The sequence below is a fragment of the Folsomia candida genome, unplaced genomic scaffold (assembly GCF_002217175.1).
Source record: "Folsomia candida strain VU population unplaced genomic scaffold, ASM221717v1 Fcan01_Sc026, whole genome shotgun sequence".
Classification (NCBI taxonomy): Eukaryota; Metazoa; Arthropoda; class Collembola; order Entomobryomorpha; family Isotomidae; genus Folsomia; species Folsomia candida.
Genome location: NW_019091218.1, coordinates 1,098,258 through 1,121,551, shown reverse-complemented (window position 1 = coordinate 1,121,551; position 23,294 = coordinate 1,098,258). Strand labels below are relative to the sequence as shown.

The window sequence follows — 23,294 nt, the reverse complement described above, 5'->3', positions numbered from 1 at the left end:
GGTAATTCGCATCATTACATATGCCGGTAGTCTCGTATACGAAATTATTTATTACCAGTTTTTTAACAGTGTAACGTATTAGACTGGTCATTTCTGGAGCTAATCAAAATGCATGGAATCGTTAAGTACATCCGGCAATGCTAAAATATCAGCTTTCTAGTTCTTCACCCATAGTTAAAAACAACTCTAAGAAGCTACGAATCGACATATTTGTATCGACCAATATCTAATAAATATTGATTATGTTAGGTTATACAAGACTTTCTAAAACGTTGACGTAGTTCATGTATTCAGCACTAAACTGTATTAAGCATTGTCAAATAACGGATATACATTTGCCCAAAATTCTGCTATTTTCTTCCCAGTTCCAAGTCACAACATTATTTTCTAATTTATTTTAAGTTTACATACTTGTTTCTCTATTCAGTAGATAGTAGCGTTGACCTTGATAGAATCGCTCTAAAATTAAGTCGGACGTCATGATTCTCATATTTAAAATACTTCTTGAGTTTCTTCTCATTTTCCATTTCTGTTCTGCGACTCCCAGCTTGTGGACAATTCCAAATTTATTTTTCGACAATTCTATCCAATTTGTTGTACGGTACGACAAAAACTCGACTGGAAAAATTGACCAGGAGCCACCATATTTTCATCCGATTCTTAGCAATAATCCATATTCTACAATCCAATTCAATCATTTTTTTCTGAGTCGTTCCAAAATCTACGGTTTCACTGGGCTCGGTCTTTTTGCCCGATCACAAAAACAGTTAGCGACATTTCTGCACTTAAGCGGTGCTCTACTCGGCGAAACGTATGGTCGTTTACCGGCACATTTTGTTTTGCAAAAAATCCTATTGAAATGTTTCAACCCACAGTACTTATTTCAACATTCTGACGATCCTTCGAATCCACTAAATTACTGGGGCTATTACGCCCATTCTGGAACTTCAAAAGTTATCCTGTTTAATTTTAACACACCTCAAGTCGTCCTAACGCCATTTATTCCGTCCTCGCTAGTGCCCCCACTTGCTTCAATAATCACTAAAGATTTCTCACTGTCGAACCTCGAAGCCGTGTGGAATTCTTTAAATAGAAACTTGCTCATGAGGGATGTTAGCGTAGTAGATCCACTCTTACATAACTTGGCTGAACTTGATTGTGCTATAACTGTATCTAGTTTGGAAAAAAACACGATACCGGAACTATGTAGAATATTATTTTTATCAAGAATCCACAATTTTTCAATCGTAGACCCTTCTCAAGCGGACAATGCGATCTCAAGTATTAACCTAAGAGGTATTTTTGAAGATTTCATAGGTCATGACAGAATGGAATACATTGACGTCTTTAAATTGGTATGTAGGCCCGTAAAATTTGCCATTGTGACACATTATCGGTCAGAATTTCAAGGAATGTATGCCTTCCTGTTACCCTTTGAGGCGCCAGTTTGGGTTACACTACTTTTATTTTGCATCAGTGTAACTTGGTTCATCCAACTACTTAGCAAGAAAGGGAAGGTTGCATGGGCCATCATTGATGATTTTCTCATGGTCACCGCCATCCTTCTGAGTCAAACTAATGGCGACAGCTTCAAACTATTTCGTGGCCGAAACACTGTGGCAGTGCCGGTACTAACAGTGTGGTTCTTAGCAGGATGCAACATAATTACGAACAATTTGTACACAGGAGAGATTTTTTCATACCTAACCGCCACCAAGGAACCCGCAGTTCCAACTTCTCTGAGCGAACTTGTCGATTACAACACACCAATTATTACGAGTACCAGGGTCAGGGTTGCGGTAAATGTGGAACAATCATTGCTGAAAATGAATCTAATACCATCATTCGTGCATAACCTAGACAGCAATCAAGGACTAGAAAAGTTGTGTTTAAGATTAATTGATCGACTTAAATTTATCGGAATTGTTAAGGATTTTAAATCTATGCAGAAATTTCTGTCCCACGTTGTCCAATCAAAGTCATTCATATACTCCAACATTAGTTTTCCTGTGGAGGATACATTTGCTGTAATGGACGATACAAAAGAGGTAGAGTTCATTACTGAAGTAATAAAGGTTGCTGGGGGACGCCTTGTCATTAATGGACAAAGGGAAAATACGCCGTTCAGTTATCTTACCATTGATACCTTGCACAGCAACTTTCTTTCACCAATATTCCGCAGATCGCTGTCCCACTTGGAGGCCATGGGTGTAGACGAAAGGTGGGGAAAATTAGCAGCTAGGAAAATGATAGGGGTGCAACTTAATCTTCAAAAGAATCGTAGATACAGGTTCTATTTTTCGAGAAAGAAGACTGCAGGGGATCCACTACAGGAAGCTAGGCCGGTGTCAGTTGCGTCAGTGAAGGCTGTTTTTATTCTATGTGTAATATTCTTAATTACTGCACTGGTTAAGTTTATTGTAGAAATTGGGGATATTTTGAGACGGATTGGTGCGAAAGTGTGTAGATATATTATATGGTGCAAAGAAAAAAATTATAAAAGACTTGCAAAGGTTCTTCATAATTACAAAGGTTGTTGATTTAACGCGGCCACATCCTTATTTGGCTAGCGTTAGAGGCAAATCAGCTGTACTTATGGATTCCGATTGCTTTAACTGTTGATTGAAACGAAGAAATGGGACGCAGAACTGGAAATTCAGAAAATGCATATACATAGTCTGCCATGTTTACGAACTCTGTGCGTCATTACTAAATTTTAATCTGGAATACTTTAAACACTGGAATTTTACAAGAAATTTTGTATGTTAATATCATGAAACGTATGTCAAAGTCGTATCATGGAGTTTGTTATGAAAAAGCGTAAAAATAATTATGATTGAATTATGAGTAAATTGCAAGATTAGCTTGTTCTTGTATGTACATAGTCAATTCAAATTCTTTACTAAATCTGTTTTTTAGTGTTCCTTAAAATAAAGCAGTCATGAAATTGCACTGATCAAGGGAAAATGACTATCAATAAATCAATCAATTACTGTTTTGCTTTGAAATTTTTATCATGTGGGGATCGAAGATATATGCATATGTATGTTCAAATCATGAACAGCATACCCTTGAGATATGGATCTTAGAAAGGAGGGAATCTTGGATAAAAAATTCAACAAAATTCGATTTTCCCAAGAAATTTCATGGTAGTGGATAAACAGAAATTTTGTCAGGATAAAAATTACCTAAGGATAGCATTACATTACATTACATTGTTCTGCAAGGAAGCAGAACAATGTCAAGCGGATTTATGGCAAATCAATTACAGATAAAGTAGTCCATTGTGGTGAAAATTATCGTAAACTCTGTATTACGTGGTCACAACCGAAAAAAATGATGGACCCCCAAAAATACTGCAGGTCGTGTTGCACTCACATCAACGCTTTGCAAAGGTGGATATTTAAAATGAAGCTTGAAAGCTCGATTGGATATAAGTATGTCACGTATTTGGCTGACCAAACTAACCCCGTAAGAATGTTTCCGCGCAAATATTGCATCCAAAACTGATCTTTGCTACTTCGCCAAAATAATTTGAACATACATATAACCTGTGCAGGCATGACGGCTACTCCACCAATATTTGTATTACAATTTCATAAATATTTAGGAAATCGGTGAGAGATACAAACAGTCCGTACGTCCTCGAACGTTTTCTTACAGCGATGCATTCACCTGATAAGTAAGTACCGTACCGGAGCTGCCATAACAAACCACACAGTACGATCCATTACATAATATAAATACTTAAATTTGAAACCACGCTTCACCGCATTGGAACAACCACCCGGGAGTATTACTCGAAGCCCTAGAATGGATGCACTCATCAAGCTTCTATACCGTAGTCCCTTTCTTGACCTACCTTTCCGACACATGAGATGTAAAATATCCTTGAAATCTTCATAGATTTGTGCCACTTTCTGAACTAATTGTTGGAAAAAGACTGCCATAATTATGGCGACGAGAGGAATAGACCAGTACACCTCGAGGGGTAGGAAATTGAATAATTCAATTGTTCCGTAGTTGAATATCACCTATTTATAATAATGTGGTTATAATAATTAATTAGTATTAAGTAATTCACACTAATTTTCTTTTTGATTAAGCTACCTGTAAGATAAAGCCAAGTACGAATAAGAAGGTCACCATGCCGCCCACCGGGATTCGCCGACTGGCATAAAGTACTCCAAATCTTTGATAAAACTGAAACCCGGCAACATTGCTCTTTTTCGAAATGCTTCTCAACATATACATTTCCCTTCTTGTAGAGTTAATGGCCAATAGGGCAAAACAAAAAAGGACCACGATGGAACGACATGTTTCCGTACAAATTGCAAGTACAGATGTAGTACGAAGGAATATGACTAGCGGATGTCCAGGTGAATTAGTATTTGCTTGAAAATGTAGTACAAGGGGTCGAATTTATAAACGACTGTAAGTACTGTTAATCCAATTGCTAAAAGCTTGTAAAATTTTAGGATTGTTGTGAAGATCTTGTTGATCTTTTCAGTTATCCGAGTTCCATTCTCTTCCTTGGGACAAGCTGGAACAACAATATACATTTCCATTAATTCACTGTGGTTGTACAGTGTGTCCACTTAAAAACGAGTCCACCAAACTACCATGAGCACTAGGTAATACAAATTGGCATAACTTTTTTCTTTGTTTATTTACACAGGTGATTTTTTTACAAAATGTATACCAAGTATTTATATAACAGAATACGGAAAAGAATAGAAATTCAAACACTATTGGAGGAGGGATACTCCGAGAGAGAAATTTCCGAAAAAATCAAAGTTGCAAGAAGTACTGTCCAGCGTTGGAAAAACCGAGAGTCAACAGCTGACAAAAAAAGGCCTGGACAACCCACCATACTGTCACCTACCACTAAAAATATGATTAAAACTAGAATGTACCGAAAAACTGGCAGTTCCACTCGAAAATGTGCGGCCGCCATCAATCTCACAAATCGATTCAAACGGATGGATAAAAAGATTAGCAAATCTACCATTCAAAATCATCTAAAAACCACCACATGGGGAAATAAAGCTTTCAAGAGATCTAAAAAACCACTTTTGTCTGCCAAAAATATTGAAGATAGGTTAAAGTTTGGTAACTTTTTGGACGAAAACGGCTATTTGACAGAGGGTGAAAGGGGTGAAGAAAAACGTCGACATATACTATTTACCGATGAAACTTGGATTTATCTTCACCCTCGGGGGAATCCTCAGAACACAAGGTACAGGACAGAAAAAAGAACGGAGGTTCCAGCAACATCTACACCGAAAAAAAGTCTTCAGATTATGGTTGCTGCTAGGTACTGTTCGAGGGGCGTCTCTCGTTTGCACATCATTCCGAGTGGTCAAAATGTAAACGGAGCCTATTACCGTGACAAAATTCTTCCTACTTACTTCGAAGCCATGGACAATAAGCTACTTTTTCCAAGTAAGAAAAAAATAACTTTCATGCAGGATGGGGCACCAGCTCACACTGCAAAAGAGAGCATGCGCCTCCTAGGGGAGCACATTTCAACAGTCTGGGGGAAGGGGACTTGGCCAGGAAATAGCCCGGACTTGAACCCAATCGAGAATCTGTGGCCCTATCTCAAGAATAGCGCGTATGAGCAGCCAATTCCACGAACCCGTTCTTCTTTAATTCGACGCTTCCAAAAAAAATGGAAGGAAATTTCGGTTACCGTTTTGGAAAATCTGACGCAGAGTTTCCCTAAACGAATTAGAGATATGCAAATTGCGTGTGGAGGCATCACTAAATACTAAGGTATTGTATACCAAAAGGATTTATGTTAAAAAAAATTTTAGTACAAATAAAATCACTTTTATTACCCCCCCCCAAAAGTGGACTCGTTTTTAAGTGGACACACTGTAGACATAGGGTTCAAATTTCGCGCGGATATTATCCTACAGACTCGTTCATTAAACAGGAATACTTGCATTATAATGACATCCAGCCCCCGATCTTGCAAATTTGCTCCCGGGGCAAGATCGCGATGGCGCCCCTATGATCGAATTTTTAACGTGGTATCTACGTTGAATGCATTTTTCGCCCACACGGTTTTAAAGCAATTTAAACCTTCCACGCTAATGCCGAGTATTAAAACGATTTGTATATTGCTATCATTATAAAAACGAGGGTGCCTTTTGGGGATCTTGCAATAATTGCTTCTTTCGGTAACTTCAAACTATGAGGAATTAACTAGAAAAATACATATGAAACTTCCGGTTACTTAGAAAACTACATGATCAGGTAAAGCTAAAAAGATGTTTTAGTCTAGTGTCACTTTTCAAATTTTGGCAAATATTATTGTCTTTGGGTGTCCAAAACTGCTTCTGAGTTGAAAGATCTAATTTAAATGAGCTAATTTAGTTTTTATAATTTCAAAATTTCAAAATTTGGGGGAATTTCATTAACATCGATGACTGAAAACTGACAAGTTTTCAAAGTCAAATTACTGATAAAATACATATTTATTTACACAGATTAAAATTCTGTGCTAACATTTTTCGATTTTTTTGTCTTTGAGGGCTTGCAGGAAAATGTATGAGTTGAAAATAAATAAGTCGAAAAATGGTTAAATATTAATACATATATGTAGGTTAGAGGTCTTGAGGAATATTCAAAATATCCAGCAATTCCCTTCAACCAGTGGTTAAGTTAATAATGTGATTATCAACAGAAATTCACCACTGAATATCTATCATTACTTATACTACGACCTTCTCATTATTTATCTACGTATGTATGTAGATTATAAAGATCTATGACGTACATACATAAGTAGGAGTACTCGATTTTTGCCCCTACCGACTTTCTCTTCTGACTATTTGTCAGGATCTCAAACCTTTGCATATTTCTACTAAATACGATTAACATTACTTTGTATGATTATCGTTAATCATCACTATACGAAGCGAAATTTTTACTGCGTAATTTATACAAAGCTTGTATGAGTTAGTTTGAAATTTGAACAATCCACTTTATAAATATGTGTTCTTACATATGTATCAATCATGCATGCTTTGTTCGTTATATAAATCAACCCATTTTGTTATAATATGTGGAGAAGGTATTTAGAGCGGGTCCTATGGGAACCCGATCACTAGGAATTATGGCCAGAAAATGGTCTTTAAAAATCTCAAATTTTTGTAGAATATTATAAATATAACTAGCGTCCAATTTCCGGAACGAATAAGACCTATGTAAGTCCATAGTCAACCTCGTATTGAAGGTTCCTCTTAACGCATGCCATTCCTACATTTTCGGAAGACTTTGCAACTTCATTGCTAATTATCTCCTACCTGAATCAAAATTTTCTTAAAGTATCAACTGTTTCACAAAGCTGGGAGTATGTCTTCTTACATATGGCTCACATTTTTCTTATTGCGCGAAGATAAGGGTTGAATGTGAGGTTTTCATTTTTCAACATCAAACTGATTTTTTTTCAATTTCTTCCATGATAGTTTTTGCATAGTGGAATGGTCCAAGATGGGTCCAAAAAATTACATTTTGTATTTTATGATACCTCATTATGAAAGGAATCAGACGGTCTATCATACATACATTTCTGGAAACAAACATGTGTTCTCACACAGTCCATGTGAACTTAAGGGTCACAAACGTGCCTAATTTGGCCCAATGCCAGAAAAATTGAGAATTTCTTGAGAAATTTTTAACAACATTTTAATTCTTCGTCTGTTTTCACTTTAGATATACATTTCCCATGAAAAAATTACCTCCACGGAATTTCTGTCACGTTATTAACGACGTAGTAATCGTGGCGAATGTCCAACTTTTTTGGTTAAATTTTGCTGTAGAGCTTGGGAAGTCTTGGTTTGACCATTTTTTCTTGACCTTGACCACAATCTTAAACACACTGTCCCTGACGGTTAATTCTTCATGTGACACCTTCTTCTTAAGCATTGCTCACATAGTCACAAGATGATTAATTGTAATTTAGTCAGTGCATACGTCAAGTTAAAGTGAAAGACGGATACTTATTTAATATCAACTCAGTTTTTCTTTTCCATCCCGCGCTGGTATCCTTCCCATGCTATTAGTATGGTAGGGATACGAAGCGGGAATCAAATTTTTGGTGAAGTAATTCTGAGTCAGTAGTATTTACAACTGTTTTATTACATCACAAAAGTTATACTTAATAATCCAAAACACTTTATTTAAAAATACAAATTTCGCAACAAATTTCGTGTTTATGTTATTTTCGTAAATATTTCGTAAATAGTTTTTTCGTAAATATTACATATTTACATAGATATGTATGTACATGCATATTTCAGAGAATTTCGTAAATATAGTACATACATAAAATGTGCAGGAAATTGTACATTGCACTACACATTTTGAGACAGGGGCGGATCCGCTTGTGTCTCATTACCTATGCACAGCCTGTGTACCCGAAACGCGATGATCTGCTAATTTAACCACCACCACCACCGTTGCCTTTAACATGGTTTAGGAGGCATCTGTCTACTAAGGACCGTGCAGAAAGCAAGTGATCGATTTGATGGGGGTAAATGGGGGTCAAGGCATCCTGTCCTTCCCATGTTAATTATAACTTGGGGGACATAATTCACACAGCCGGGTAGTGGACAAAATTCCCCTAAAATCGATGATATGCTTTATGTACGGCCCTCCACTTGGCCGGCCACTTTTTTCCCCCCGTTTTCCATGAAAAAAGCAGAAATCGAACCCTCATTCCTCCCGCACGACCCGGTTTTCTCCTTTCACAACAAAACTCGATCATCTGCTCAAAATCATCCACACATAATCGTGCAAAATATTTTCTAGCAAAAACCGTTCCCCACAATTAGTTAATTACTGGTTATACCAAAACTACTTCACACATGGATTCGGTACCCCAACACGTGGAAAAGTTGTCCCAACAACTCAACATTTTGAAGGAATACATCGAGCTGAAATTTGGTAATGAAAACGTTAGTTGCTAAAGAATTTAAATTAAGCAAAAGTTCTCATTTTTCAAATCGTGCTACTTGCCCATTTTGTAAGTTAGGTTGGTTAGATACTTGCTTTAATTTGGATTAATTAATTACAATCTTTACATAATGCAGAAATACCCGTTTCGTTTAGTACTATGGGACCGTTCATAAATTATGTAACGCGAGAGGGGGGGGGAGGGGTCTGAGAGTTGCGTTACAAGATGTGACGAGGGGGAGGGGGGTCAAAGTCCTGCGTTACGTCACGCAAACTAAAATAGATTGAAATCAGTAATGGTGTAAAAAAATTATCCCGTGGTTTGAAAATTTAAAAAAATTAGAGCCCTCCGTGTTGTCGAACTTGTCCAAGTATTGAAGTTTTGAAGTTGCAGGTCTCTTAAACGTTCCATTGCATGTCTGTTTTGAAGTTGAATTCTTGTGTCTCAAGTTTCATTCTTCCATGTACTCGAATTGCGATTTTGAAAGCTGTTCATCTACGTGGCTTTTTTAAAGTAAAGATTTAATTGCACGCAAAAGTCGATAATTTTTAGATTTCCTAGAATAGAATGTTGACATTTTCTTCCAAGAGAAAACAGGAATAAAGTAAACACAAATTAAGAAGCAACAGTTAGATATTTTCTGATGGAAGGAAAAATCAACATTCTAACCTAACTTTGCAAACCTTCTCTAATTTTTGGTGTAATTAAATATTCATTTAAAAAACGTACAGAGATTAACATGTTTCAAAATCACCATTTGGATATATGGAAGACGGGCAACTTCAGACACAAACTTGGGCATTTCAAAACCCGTATAAAATGCCACCTTAAGCTGAGGTTCCCTTGAGGAGAACCTACTTAAAATTAGTTCACCACCGTTAGTCTTCACTGAAGATTTTTCAGTGAAATTTACATGAGCAATACTTTAAAAAAATATATATTTTGAACTTAAAAAAGGTATCAAATCGAATTTTAGATCACAATTTCTTCCTAAAAAGCTAAGGAAGGAAAATTTTGAATTAAATTTTGAATTAAAACAAAATAGAACAGAAACTAAAGCAAAACGTCAATCAAATCCTAACCAACAAAGAAATTGGGATCACACGTAACATATACTTTTTGTAAGTTCCTTTTGGGTGTTTCATTTTTTCTGGGAAAAATGAGATTTGCGTTACGTTACAGAGGGGGAGGGGGGGTAGTGCTCTTGCGTTACACTAGTGTGACGAAGGGGGGGGAGGGGTTTGAAAAAAGTCGATTTTTGCGTCACATAATTTATGAACGGCCCCCATGTCCTATATATGTAGCAAGGTAACATATGTACGTAGTCACTGGCAACTTTGCAAATTCCGTACATTTTGTACATAATTTTACAAACTTGTGCAAAACAAAAAGACGCCCTTGAGCGGAGAGAAGTTTAAAACAATTGGGAGGTAGCCTTCCTTCAAAATTTGAGTACAATTTTGAAAATTGAATTTTGTACTTTACTTATGTCTACGGAATTTTCGGATTTTACAAATTTACCAAGGCAAGGTTTGTGCGAATTGTTTCGAAATGATGGGCGTACTCACGACAACGTCTTATTTCGCATCGCAACTCATTTAGCAAACTTGCGAAAATCAAAATATTTCTGTCGTGAGGGGATTCGCAAAATATGACTTTCGCAAATCTCTCTAATCTCGCAAATCTACTGAAAAACACGAATTTTGGCATTCTTTCCATGGATTTCTTTAATTTCTCTCGCTGGCGATGATGAAGATGAGTTTGCGAAGTAATTTTGCGAAATAAGAACATGCCCAATTGCTGGGTAAATTTGCGAAAAAAAAATCCCATGGTTTTTCAGAAAAATTTTTGCGAAATCTCGCATATCTCGCAAAACTTCGCAAGTTATGTTGCTATGCTCAATTTGCGAGATATGCGAAGGTTGACGTGAGTACGCTCACTGAATAATTAATTAATGAGTAAAATATTCCTGCACAGGGTCGGATTTCAAAGAATTTGAAAAGCATAAACTCCTCCACCTCATAAAAACAGAAGCCGTCGTGACGGAGGATGCTGTCACAACGGACGATCATTCTCCATCCCCGACAAACACCACCACAGGGGACGAGAGGGGGACCAATCTGACCTCGGAACGGGAGGGGAACATCGTCAATGCAGGCGTGAAAGTCGAAAGTCTGGACCACGACGACCCCCCAATTTCCACGGCCCCCGTCCAGGTCAAGATGGAGCCGCCTGATTTCCCCCACACAACGACACCTTCGCGGCCAAGGGTGTCCAAAAATGGAAAAGTTGAAAGCATCCGATACGGTAAGAAAGGCGTAAAATTAGCTAATGGGGCAAGTATTTGGAGCACCCAGGCATTGGATTTCCAGGGCTGATCCACCCACAAAAAGAGGAAAATCTGCAAACCTTTAGTGAAAAATACGTGTTCAAAAATTCGAAATTTACTTAATATGCGTAGCTGTCAAACAACTTCGAGTTTTTTATAAAGTAAAATATTATGAGGAGGAATAGGAGATAATTTCTTGAGTAAAAAAAAATCGTCTTTTCGCATAACTGATGTTTTTCCCATGTTAAATTCTCGTCTTATTGTGGGTGTAACTGCCCTGGGAAAATTGGAGGGCGAAATACAGTATTTTTCCCACCTCTGCGAATTAGCGTACACTCAAAATAAGGTAGTAATGAATCATTACCTTGCGGAATGACTATGTGGCTCTACCACGTCGGTTACGATTTGTCGTAGAAATGGTAATAATAATTTCAGGGAAATTCAAATTCATTACCAAATATTAAGGAAGTGAATACCATTATGTATTAAATTTGAATTTCCCTGAACTTATTATTACCATTTCTACGGCAAATCGTAACCGACGTGGTAGAGCCACATAGTGATTCCGCATGGTAATGATTCATTACTACCTTATTTTGAGTGTATAAATCCGGAACCTTATTTTTTTACTAATATGCATTCTTGCTTATTAGGCGGACCGGTGACTTCACACCGCAACATTCCACCCGCCGGACTCCTTCCTCCCTTCCCGCGCGGCACGCCGTCAGGGTACAGACGCAAAAGGCCGGTCAACCCATCCGACTATGCTTTGCCCCCGTGCGACTACTGCCCCCTCGGTTGGCGGAGCGCGGTCCACTACAAAGTCGCCCACCGCGACATGTGCGCCTTTTCCGTGGGGCCGGATGGGTCCGAGGTTTTGCGCGGGTATCGCTGTCCGCGAGCAAATTGCGACCGAGAAGGCAGACTGCTTGGAAGCATTTATGCGGTCGGGAAGCATATGAACGGTGACTGCACAAGGACACGGAACCAGCAAATTAGTTATGCAAATCATCAATATTATAAACTGGAAATGTCTGTCCACAACGGAAGCAAAAGCAATTTGAACACTTTCGTTTCCGCTGCGGGACGTTTACTTTTGCCTCCCTTCCCAACAGATATTTCCAATTAATAATATAGATACACTAAAAAGAATTAAATTCGGTGGAATTATGCAGTCTGAATTCCAGTAGCATGAAAATTAAATAACCTCTCGCCCCTCGGGAGACGGGCTTATACGCTAGTAAATAAATAAAATAAATATTATTGATATTCTTAAATTATTAAATTCATAATTTATGAATTTCGGATGTAAAATTTTGTAAAAATAAATTTGTGTATGTAAGGATACACATTTAAATAAATTATTTAACGAGGCTTATACGAGAGTAAGCGACCGTTCATACATTATGTAACGCAAAAATGGCGATTTTCTAGACCCCCTCCTTATCTCACCCGTTACATAATTTATGGACGCACGTAACCCAAATTGGCTCATATTTAAATTCATCCTTGCATGACCCCTTTAGGAGAAACTAAACTACGGACAACAAAATGTTTATGCACCTCCACACAGTAATTAGTAAAGGTTATGTACCTCGGATAAAAATAAAAATACCGATAATGAAGATCATGCAACACATACGTGTCGATTATTAATTTTATTCATATATTTTGTGGAGTTGACTCCAACTTGTGTGAATCTTTGACAGAATCCACGTCAACGATATGACGCAAAATGCAATTTTCAGGGAAAAAGTTCAACCTGATAAATTTGCGAGTGTCAAAGATATTCGTGTCAATGGTGAGCAGTGGCCGCGGACAATGTCCCCACTGTTGTTCGATGTCCGCCTCAACCGGTCCTGTAATAAATGTATATCCCACGATTCTCCATCGAAATTTCTCCCAGGTGTCCCAACACGTTCCGCGGCCACTGATGATGGTGAGGTTAATGTTTTGGGTAATTGTGAAAGTAACGTCAATCATGTTTTTTTGTCTTTCTGGACTAATACAAATTGTAGCAGTTAAGCTATCGACAGAATTGTGGTCTCCATATCTTATCAATTTATTGCTACATCCTTTGTCGCATTAGTCTGAGCAATGGGTATGTAGCGACAAACTTAATTAGGTTGCACTATTTGTGTATTACTATATAGGCTGCAGGGCCCGTCTAGTGGACATCCAGAATCAAATTAAATACTTCCAAATTCTCTATTAACTTCCATGCTTCCCGTTAACTTTCGTTTAACCTGTTTCCATCTTCTTAACCCTATACATCCCGTTACCCTCAAATGGTTAACAGTACTAGATTCAAAGTTAAAAATACAGGCGAATTTATATAGTACCACATATGATGAATATGCTAAAATCGACAATCCCATAATTCCCCAATCATTGAAGGTTAACGGGGGGCGCCTATGCTTTCTAAATTTACAATGGCCTTGAGTTGAGTCTCATTTTGCCCCATGCTCAAACCTAGTTCGAGTGCACACGTTCAAATTGAACCGACAAACACAGGTACTCACGTCCATTCTTAGCATTGATTTGTTCATACGAGTATGAAAATCCTGTCGGCGACAGCAGGCAGCGACAAGAAACTGGATGCATGATATATAAATTCATTTAAGCTGTGTAGTTTGAGTCGTGCGTAAGTATTTACAGTGGCCGCGGAAGTCACTGGGACATTAACATTGTACTAGGATAGGGCTGGGAGGGGTCATATAACAGATGTGGGCAGACGATGCGGACATTAAATAGCTTTGAGGACATGTCTCTTTGTCCACACGCTTCCTCGGCCACTGCGTGCGTAATAGGAAAGTTGGAAAGGTTACATTTTAAAACTTGTCAAATATCTACTCCGTTGGACAATACAATTAATGGAATCATTTGAGTTAGAGGTTATCAGGGACAGATAACGTGGTGAGGCTTAGATTTATAAGTGAATCTCTTAACCGGTCGAGAATTCAGTTTCGTTTTAGCTTTGTACTAATTTACAAGTTCTCTACAATTAATAAATTATTACTCCTGTCCAGATTTCACAAGCTTTTTGCTAAAGTTGTGAAGGAATATTTTATTTTTAAAAATGGGAAAGGGACCAATTTTGATGAAAGGGGTTACTTGGGTAAGTAACAAATTATAGTTTGGTCCTGGTTTGATGGACGGACAAACAAACTTTTCGCATAAAATAGCTGAAGCAGCTTAATAAATTGTCTAACTTGAAGTCCGGAGCTGTGCAAGGCAGAAGCTGCGTGCCCTTCGTCCCCCATGACGATGGAAACAGTGTTCGTCTACGTGACCATTACTTGTCTCATTTTGTCCACGATCAGTTTAATGGCCGTCGATATGCAAAAATATAAGAGGCCGGTAAGGAAATTTATTGAGGTGGCGGCATCTGGACAGATATTTAAAAAAATGAACGATATTATTTACCATTCGAGGTACATGCAGTAATTCATCGTTTGCCTCGTTTGCTGTCTATTATGTGTTCAGTATGTCGCAACAAAATATACACTAACAAATAAATTTTGTCAAACAAACTCGAGATTGAGTAAATAAATAGACGATAAGACAAGGGTAAACCAGAGGTCGACGCCGCCGACGCCGTATTTTATGCGCCGCCGCCGTCGAAAAATTTGATTTCCTATACCTTCAACATGGCGACGCCGCGCCGCCGAAAAATCACAAACAACTGGGGCCGCCGCCGCCGATAATTCCTCGGCGTCGACCTCTGCTGTAAACACTCGTGTAAAATTTGTCCAACGTGGGGCAAATACTTTTTATCCAATTTTTGCGCATATCGCCATTTATTTTACGTACCTTTGAGTAAACTCTACAAAGGTTTATTTAGCCTGTAAATTATTTAGGACGCCGGATACCACGCTTTGGCAGGGGTACTTCTCCTAATCGCGGGAATTCTCATGGTCGTCGCGGCAGTAAAGATTGATGAATACATCATGGATGGCTTGGACCTTTTTGGTTTTGAGAGCCCCGCATCCAGTTCCACCGCCAAATCTAAAATTTTGTCCGCTTTGACCTCCCCACAAATGGAAAAATCTTTCCAAGATGATCTTAAACAGGAGATGAGGAAACAGTTGAAATATTACAATAAGTTGGCAGCAGGGGTAAGTTGAGACAGTTAAAAAATAAATCGTTCCTTAATCCAACTTTTGTTTCCCAGAGTTGGGCGGCAATTGATGGAATCCTGTATTTCGTGGCGGCTGGATTAATTGCCAAGTCGTGATGATACGGAGAAGATGAATAACAATTACCGTAGAACCTCTATTTATAGCCGGGGCTAAAATCCAAAAACTGAGGGTCACGGACCCGGCTAAAATTAGAGACCCAGCTAAATTTTGAAATATTGGTCTCTAGACCCGGCTAGATTTTGAGACCGGCTATAATTAAAACCAAGTCCGCTGATCGAACAAATTGAGACTCGTGACGAAAATAATTTTGCACTTCTACGCGGGTCCCAAAAATACGCGAAGTTTATTAATCGGTACCTCAAGTAAAAGCGAATTAATTCTCTTCTATGGGTTGCCTGATCTACTAACCTCAATTCCATCGAAAATTTATGGGCATAATTGGCGAGGAGGATTTCGAACCGAAAATTGAAGCCCAAACATGACTTGCAAGTTATTTTAAGCGAAGTGTGGGTAACCGTCTGACCGGAAGTGACAAAGAATTAGTGTAATTCATGTCGCGGCGTATAGAAACTGTAATCGAAGTATACCGTTTCAAAGTGCTAACTAATTATTAGACACAATTTGCATCAAAAACCCACAAGGGTACGATTTAATTTTTTGCATGGATTTTCAATTTTCCCTAACTTTTTATTTAGTGGTTCATTATCATCACGGAAAACGAAAAAATGCGTGTCATTTTTGGAATCTACGTTAAATTTACTACAAGACTGATGTATTACATAATAATAATCGGTTTCCATCAAGTAGAAAACCATGGATTTATAACGTACCAGAAAAGGGTACAATTTAAATTTTTGCTTACTGTAAAAAGCTTATTTACTTTCAAATTTTGCACATATGTATTTCATGCGTACTTTAATTGGTGTTAGGATACCTAGAGATCCCGTACTATATAGTGGCGATGGGAAACTTTGACCTAAAAATGGTCAAAAAATGATTCTTGAAATCTGAAATTTTGGTATGATATCCTAAATATATCTGACTACCCACATCCGCGAAGAAAGAAGCCTGAAATCCATTGTCCATCTCGTATTTAACATTTTTCATCACGCCCGCCATTACTGCTGTTTCGGAAGACTTTTCAACTTAATGGGCAATTATCTCCCACCTGAATCGAAATTTTCTTTAAGTTTCGACTGTTTCACAAAGCTGGGAGTATGCCTTGTTACATATAGCCTAATTTTTTTTATTGAGCTATAATAAGTGGTGAATGTGAGGTTTTCATTTTTCAACGTCAAACTGAATTTTTTTCGATCCCTTCCTTTGATAGTCATTGCATTGTGGATTAGTCTAAGGTCGGTCCAAAAAATTACATTTTATATTTTCTGATACTCATGGATGAAAGGAATCAGACGGTCTATCTCACATTTCGGAAAACAAACATGTGCCTCCACACAGCCCTATTGAAGTGAAGAGTCCGAAACTTGCCCAAATTTACCCAACGCTTGCCAAACCTGAAATTTCTTGAGAAATCTCGAAAAACCTTTTAGTTTCTTTTCGGTTTTCAGTTGAGAGATATATTTCCCACAAAAAATTGCCTTCCCGGAGTTTCTGTCACGTTTTTGAAGACGTGAGACTCGTCGCCAATGGCCAACTATTTTGGTGAAACTTTGTTGTAAGGCTTGGGAGGGCTTGCGTTCACCATTTTTTCTTGACCTTCCGTATGCTTTGCTGCAGATTTCTTTGAATACGCTTTGATCCACAACTTATGAGCCCTCATATGATGCACATAGTTTGGATTAATCTTCGACTTCGTGGCCGCATCAGGCACAAACGTGGAGCGGTACTTTCCAAAAATAAATTTAATCGTTTTTCATTTTCAAGAGGTCAATATGATGTTTTTTTCTTGTGGTGCGTATTTGAAGTTGATATTTTCGGATTCGCAATACTTTTTTATGTATGTCCAAATTTTTTCACGACCACACCTCTCTCCGTTGAAATGTAGTAAAGCCTTCTTCGAGTCGCTGTCGCTCACATTTTGGTACTTATAAAAAATTCGTTTCCCGACTTTCTCTCTTTGAAATGGCGTAGGAAATTTATTTTTCAAGGAAAAGTTATGAAATTTTGAGGACACGTGGTCAGATATATTTGACATATTATACCAAAATTTGAGATTTCAAGAATCATTTTTTGACCATTTTTAGGTCAAAGTTCTCCATCGCCACTATATAGTACGGGATCTCTATGTAAATTTAGCAGATTTTAATCGGCAGCATTTCTTAATTTAAAGATATTCCGTAATCAAATAAAATAAATATTACGCACTTGACCAATATGTATTAAATCCGTATTTTGTCAAGTTATTTTGGCGATTGTGAAACTTTTCTTTGACCAAAATAAAGCGTGTTGATTTACTGAGGGTTAGGCAAGATTATAGAACGTGTAGCTATTTGCCCATGAGTGACAATAATGAAAACCGGAATCACTTCACACCCTTACAATTTTGATTTGGATAAGATTCTCAGCGTTTGTAGAGCTGATTTTTACGAGTTCAGCGATCCAAGTCCCGTGTTTCAACTCCACCCCCTGGGGGAGTGGGAGGAGCTCAAAGTTGGAAAAATCGCTCTAGTCTGCGATTTTTAGTTTAATGACGGGTCAATATTTTTGAAAATAGTTTTCACCAAAAGTTTCCTAATCTTTATATCTACAACCCTTTTCGAGCGTTTTTTGAAATTCTCAAAACGGACGTCAGGGTTTTGGATTTTCCAGGTTCAAGTTTTTTCTCAGGATTTTCGACTTTTTTTAAACGACGCGAATTTGTTCAGAAACCATCCTAATTTATGCTAAACATCATAAAATGACGAAATGTCATGGTTCGGGGTCCAACAGGTCTGATATGTGCATGAGAACGAGAATCTGAAATGTTCCAAAATTTAACACAGCGGAAGATTGGGAGCTAACATGGCAATGGAATAGGGACAAGCTCAAAATACTTTTGTCTCTAGAACAGCAGTGATTGGTCATACACCTGACAAAGTATATATATTCTTAACCCTCGCGCTGAGAGCTTTCCAATGGTGTCTCATATGACCCCAATTATGGGGTTATGTGAGACTTGACCTTTCCCTAATTTTACTCCAAAATCGAAACGTCCGTTTTGAGAATTTCAAAAAACGCTCGAAAAGGGTTGTAGAGATAAAAATTAGGAAACTTTTGGTGACAACCGTTTTCAAAAATATTGGCCCGCCTTTAAGCTAAAAATCGCAGAAAATCTCAGTTTTTCCAACTTTGAGCTCCTCCCACTCGGCGAGGGGGTGGAGTAGAAACACCGGACTTTGACCGTTGGACTCATAAAAATCAGCCATACCAACGCTAAGAATTTTATCGAAATCAAAATTTTAAAGGTGTGAAGTGATTCCGGTTTTCATTATTGTCACTCCCATATACGCTAAACAATGGCGCTAATTCCAAATATTTGAAACTTTTCTGGAAGCTTGGTTCAAGCTGCGCCGTGACCCAAAAGCTCAATTTCGAAAGTTTGTAAACGAATCCAAAAATGAACCCCAAAGAGCTCCATGCTGTTAAAACAGTTTGCCAAGCAATAATGATGTACAGAAAAATACTAAACCAACTCCAGGATGAAAAATTATCATTTCTAATGGCCCAATGTCTAATATAAAGGATTCAGTCGAAAAAAGGAACCAGGCTAGAAATTTGACGGCGCTACACCCGTTGAACGCATGCTCCCCGAACTGTAAGCAATCCGACGCTCGTGAGAAAAATTTACGTGGAGAAGGCAATAATTTTTTTATCAACACAAAATCAACTGGCCACGAAGTGTCAGGTCCCTGGGCGTACACTGAACTGAATTAATCATCAAGATATGCACAACTTCAGCGAGAATCTATGAGATATCTATGAGGTGGACACGAAACTTTTTTTCTGACAGCGCTCGGATTACCGCCCAGTACGCAGCCGTTCTTTTTTTAATATTCGGAATTTAAATTATTTTGCATAAAGATAAACTAGTTACGTCCGGTTATGCGCCTTCAGTGCTTTAATTCTAATTTGAAACTTCAGATCGACACTTTTTTCAAATGGACATAAAATATTTTTATGCATTTTGCAAACTTTTAGATGAACAGTGGTTCACAGAAAATCTGCTGCCGGCGTTAAAAGCCCTGCTTTTTGGAATTGATAACTTTATTCCTCATGAAAAAAGGATGAGGAATACGATGAAATCATTCAAAATACCCAGCAGCGAATATTTCGCCCAAAGATTAATAGTTTTTGACACGTTCTATAATCTTGCCTAACCCTCAGTAATTCGTCCCCCTTTCTCGTGTCAACATTTGAAAACCTGCACCTCAAAAACGGTGGAAACTTCCAAGTCAAGATTTTTTTCAAGAGATCCATTGTTAACTAATCTTTGTGCAATTTAAATAAATATACTAAATCTTGCCCTTAACTTTTCGTTTTTTATTTCGCCGTAATTTTCACAAATTTATATCGGTTTCAACAAATTAATCGGGCCGAATTTAATCAACACCCTTTACAGGAAGAATTGTTCATGTAATTTTATCCTTGATACCAATACGGCGGCGGGAATCCGTAGAACCTCTGTTTTTGGTATTTATTGTCAACCTTGTCGTGACACTTGATATCCTGTCGATCGCAGAGGATCAATTCCTTCTCGCAGTCTAGATTCCCGTTGCAAGGAGCCAAGAGTGAGGTGCAGTCATTGTCCTGCTTGCACCAGGCCAGGCTGGTTGGTTTGGCTCGAAGCCCTTGACCCCACCCGAAACCACTGTCGAATTGGGAAAAACCCCCGCCGAACTGTGGAATCCCGCCGCCTTGCCCAAGGCCGGTGTATGGTGAACTGTTGAATAGTAAGCAGAGCGGTAATTAATTAGGGCTGGGCAAATTACTTTGTCCAAAATACAGGATTTTAGCAAAGCCTAGGGTCGTACGTAGGGTTTGCAGTGGCAGGGCTGTTACACCCACCAAAAAAGGCGAGAATCTAGGTTGAGAAAGAGACAGCCAGTCGAAATGAAGGTTTTTCGAAGTAATTAAGTCTTGCTCGCTGTCAAAGTACTTTGGTTTTTCCATTTTCTAAAAATAACGTAGTTTAACAGCGATAAAAAGTTAATTTCTTTAAAAAAACCTGCATTTTCGTAGGACTTGTTTTCTCAATTTAGATTTTCGTGCTTTGTGGGTGTACCAGCCGCGGAAATTAAAACGATGAATAAATATTTGTAACTATGTAGAACGGAAATCAAAATGCTGTATTTTGCCCATCCCTGGTAGTTAGGGGTGGATCGGGTAAAATCGCAGGTAGTCCACTTATGGGCAGAAATTATGAAATTATCGCTGGTAATCTATATTATAAGCTGGAAATGTTTGTCTGCAACGGAAGTGAAAGTAATTTTCCGAAACGGAAGTGAAAGTGGAGAAAGTTAAGTTTCGAATGGCCCGAAACAGACATTTCCAGCTAATTACATATGTAAATATCATAAAAAATTAATTAAATATGTGGAATTATGAACAATCCCACTCAATTTTCATGATAATCAAATAAACTCTCGCCCGGCGGGAGACGGGCTTAAACGCTAGCTAGTTTTAAATAAGTAACTATGTAAATATGTATTTATGTATTCTCCATTCGCACACGGTAGAATATTTACAGAAATTGAGATTCCTCAGAAACTACGGCACAGCAAAGTTTCCCGTAAGCATAACTTGAGGGAATTTGAGACTGACAGTGCCGTAGTTTCTGAGAAATCTAAATTTCTGTAAAAGTTCTACCATGGAGAGTATGAGCTGATTTGACACTTTTTAGTCTGCCATGAAAATTGTGAAGAAATTCGTGTTCGAACTTACCATCCCCCGTAGATCATGAAAGGCATCTGGCGAGATTTTCGACCCCTTCCATGGTCAAGGTTCCCCTCGGTTTGTTCGGTTTTTGGTAAAACTGGGGAATTTTGAAGTAGCTTCGGTTCCTGGAATTAATTTGCATATGTAGCTATGCTAAAAATCCACAGATTTTGTGAATTCTGGGAAATTTAGTTTACCAAGATTCTTCCTGATGACGGCGGCAAGCTTGAGGAAGAAATGTTCTCAGCTTCAAGTGGAAATGAAGACACGAATTTGGATGCCATCCAGGTGAGTAAGATCATCTTCTGGAAATTAGTGCAAAGTAAAAAGGAAAATATTTATATGCTTACACACTTTCGAAATAAAACAGTACTTTCAAATTCAATTTCTTTGGCCAAATTTACTAAAATATTTTTTGGTAAATTCTTGAAAATGAGTGTATAAACAGTACCCGTAAGCGCGAGCAAATGAAGTCAAATTCTTCAAATCCAATTCCTTGAATTATTCAAATTTCCACTAAATTTCCACTCTGCGAACCCATATTTGTCAATATTTACCAATTTTAGTTGCCCCATTTGAATAAGTAAATATTTCTGAGGAATATTTAATATACGAGTTTGTCAAGTGTGCAATCCTTTACAGATGGATGCACAGGATCAGAGACGAAAAATTCGACTGTTGCGAAAAAACGAGTGCAAGTCTCTTTTACATATGTGGAGAACTAAATATGTTTTTGAGGTACATTCCTAAAACTGGTTTGATCATAAATAGTTCGCATTATTCGCAATATGATAAACTTTGTTGACCGTATTCACGTCACCCTTCGCAAATTAAGCATCGCAGCATAATTTCCAAACTTTTGGGAAATTGGCGAGATTTGGACAAAAAAAATTACTGGAAAATCATATTTGAAATTTTTTTCTTCCCAAATTAACCCAGGAATAAGGCACGTACATACATAAGAGTATCTCGCAAACTAGTCCTCACCGTAAAAAGGGTTACCAAATGTATGGAAACTGTATTAAAGTACCGTAAAACCTCTATTTATAGCCCTATTCTAATTATAGCCGGTCTCCAAATATAGCCGGGTCTGGAGACCAAGATTTAAAAATTTTAGCCGGGTCTCTAATTATAGCCGGGTCCCCAATTATGACCGGGTCTCTAATTATGGCCCGCTGTGTTCCATATGTTCGTTAATACCCAATCCTAGAAAAATACTGAATATTCGATTAATCAACGAATAAGGTCAACATTTAGAGAATTATGTGTTAAGATCTTAATAAGAATGTACATAACCACGATAGCAGGTTTTTAAAAACTACAAAACCTCGTCTAAACAAGTAGATTTACAGCGAATATTTAACTGGTCTCATATTTTTCTAAATAAAATTACCCAAATCGAGTCAACATTAATTATACACAATTTTATAATGACTAAAATTAGGGCGGAACAAATTTTAGCCGGGTCTCTAATTCTGGCCGGTCTCTAATTTTAGCCGGGTCTGTGATACCCAGTTTTGGATTTTAGCCCCGGCTATAAATAGAGTATTTACGGTAGTTGTTTTTATAAGATTTGAGAGATTACCTGCACGTTTTAGCTAACATACAATACAATTAAGGAAAATCAATAAAAGTGCATATTTGTGTATGCAAGGATGACTCGACATCCTTTATTGGCAAAAGTGGGACACATTCGGATACTGGTTTGGACCACAGATCGCTCTAAATAAGGTGGTTCATGGTCCGTCGTCCATGCTGACTAATTTTTTTTTAGTTCTGAGTTAATAGCTCTGGTTGCGGCGGCCAAAATTATTGCAAGACTAAACCTGCCACTGATTTACACATATTTTCTTAACAAATCCGTGACGAATGGCGTCATAAATACTGCCAAGGTACATATGACCGAACCATGCCGTAAAGTAGAGTCCTATAAAATTGAAAAAATTCGAGGCAAAAACCACTTCAACTAAGGAATGATTTG

The 23,294-nt window shown here is 37.9% G+C and overlaps 2 protein-coding genes across 2 annotated transcripts; one reads left to right on the top strand and one right to left on the bottom strand.

Annotated features, from left to right (window-relative positions):
• The first annotated feature begins 8,718 nt into the window (after positions 1-8,718).
• On the top strand, positions 8,719-12,574 carry LOC110859484. Its single transcript, XM_022108440.2, has 3 exons — positions 8,719-8,958; positions 10,946-11,275; positions 11,951-12,574. The coding sequence occupies exons 1-3, from the start codon at positions 8,880-8,882 to the stop codon at positions 12,424-12,426; spliced, it is 885 nt and encodes a 294-aa protein (XP_021964132.1). The 5' UTR covers positions 8,719-8,879; the 3' UTR covers positions 12,427-12,574.
• Positions 12,575-19,903: 7,329 nt separating this feature from the next.
• LOC110859568 lies at positions 19,904-21,973 on the bottom strand. Its single transcript, XM_022108533.2, has 5 exons — positions 21,871-21,973; positions 21,765-21,808; positions 21,511-21,618; positions 21,320-21,438; positions 19,904-20,318 (listed from the first exon to the last, which is right to left on the bottom strand). Exons 3-5 carry the CDS (start codon positions 21,613-21,615, stop codon positions 20,018-20,020), a joined length of 525 nt encoding a protein of 174 aa, XP_021964225.2. The 5' UTR covers positions 21,616-21,618; positions 21,765-21,808; positions 21,871-21,973; the 3' UTR covers positions 19,904-20,017.
• Between the last annotated feature and the right edge of the window lie 1,321 nt (positions 21,974-23,294).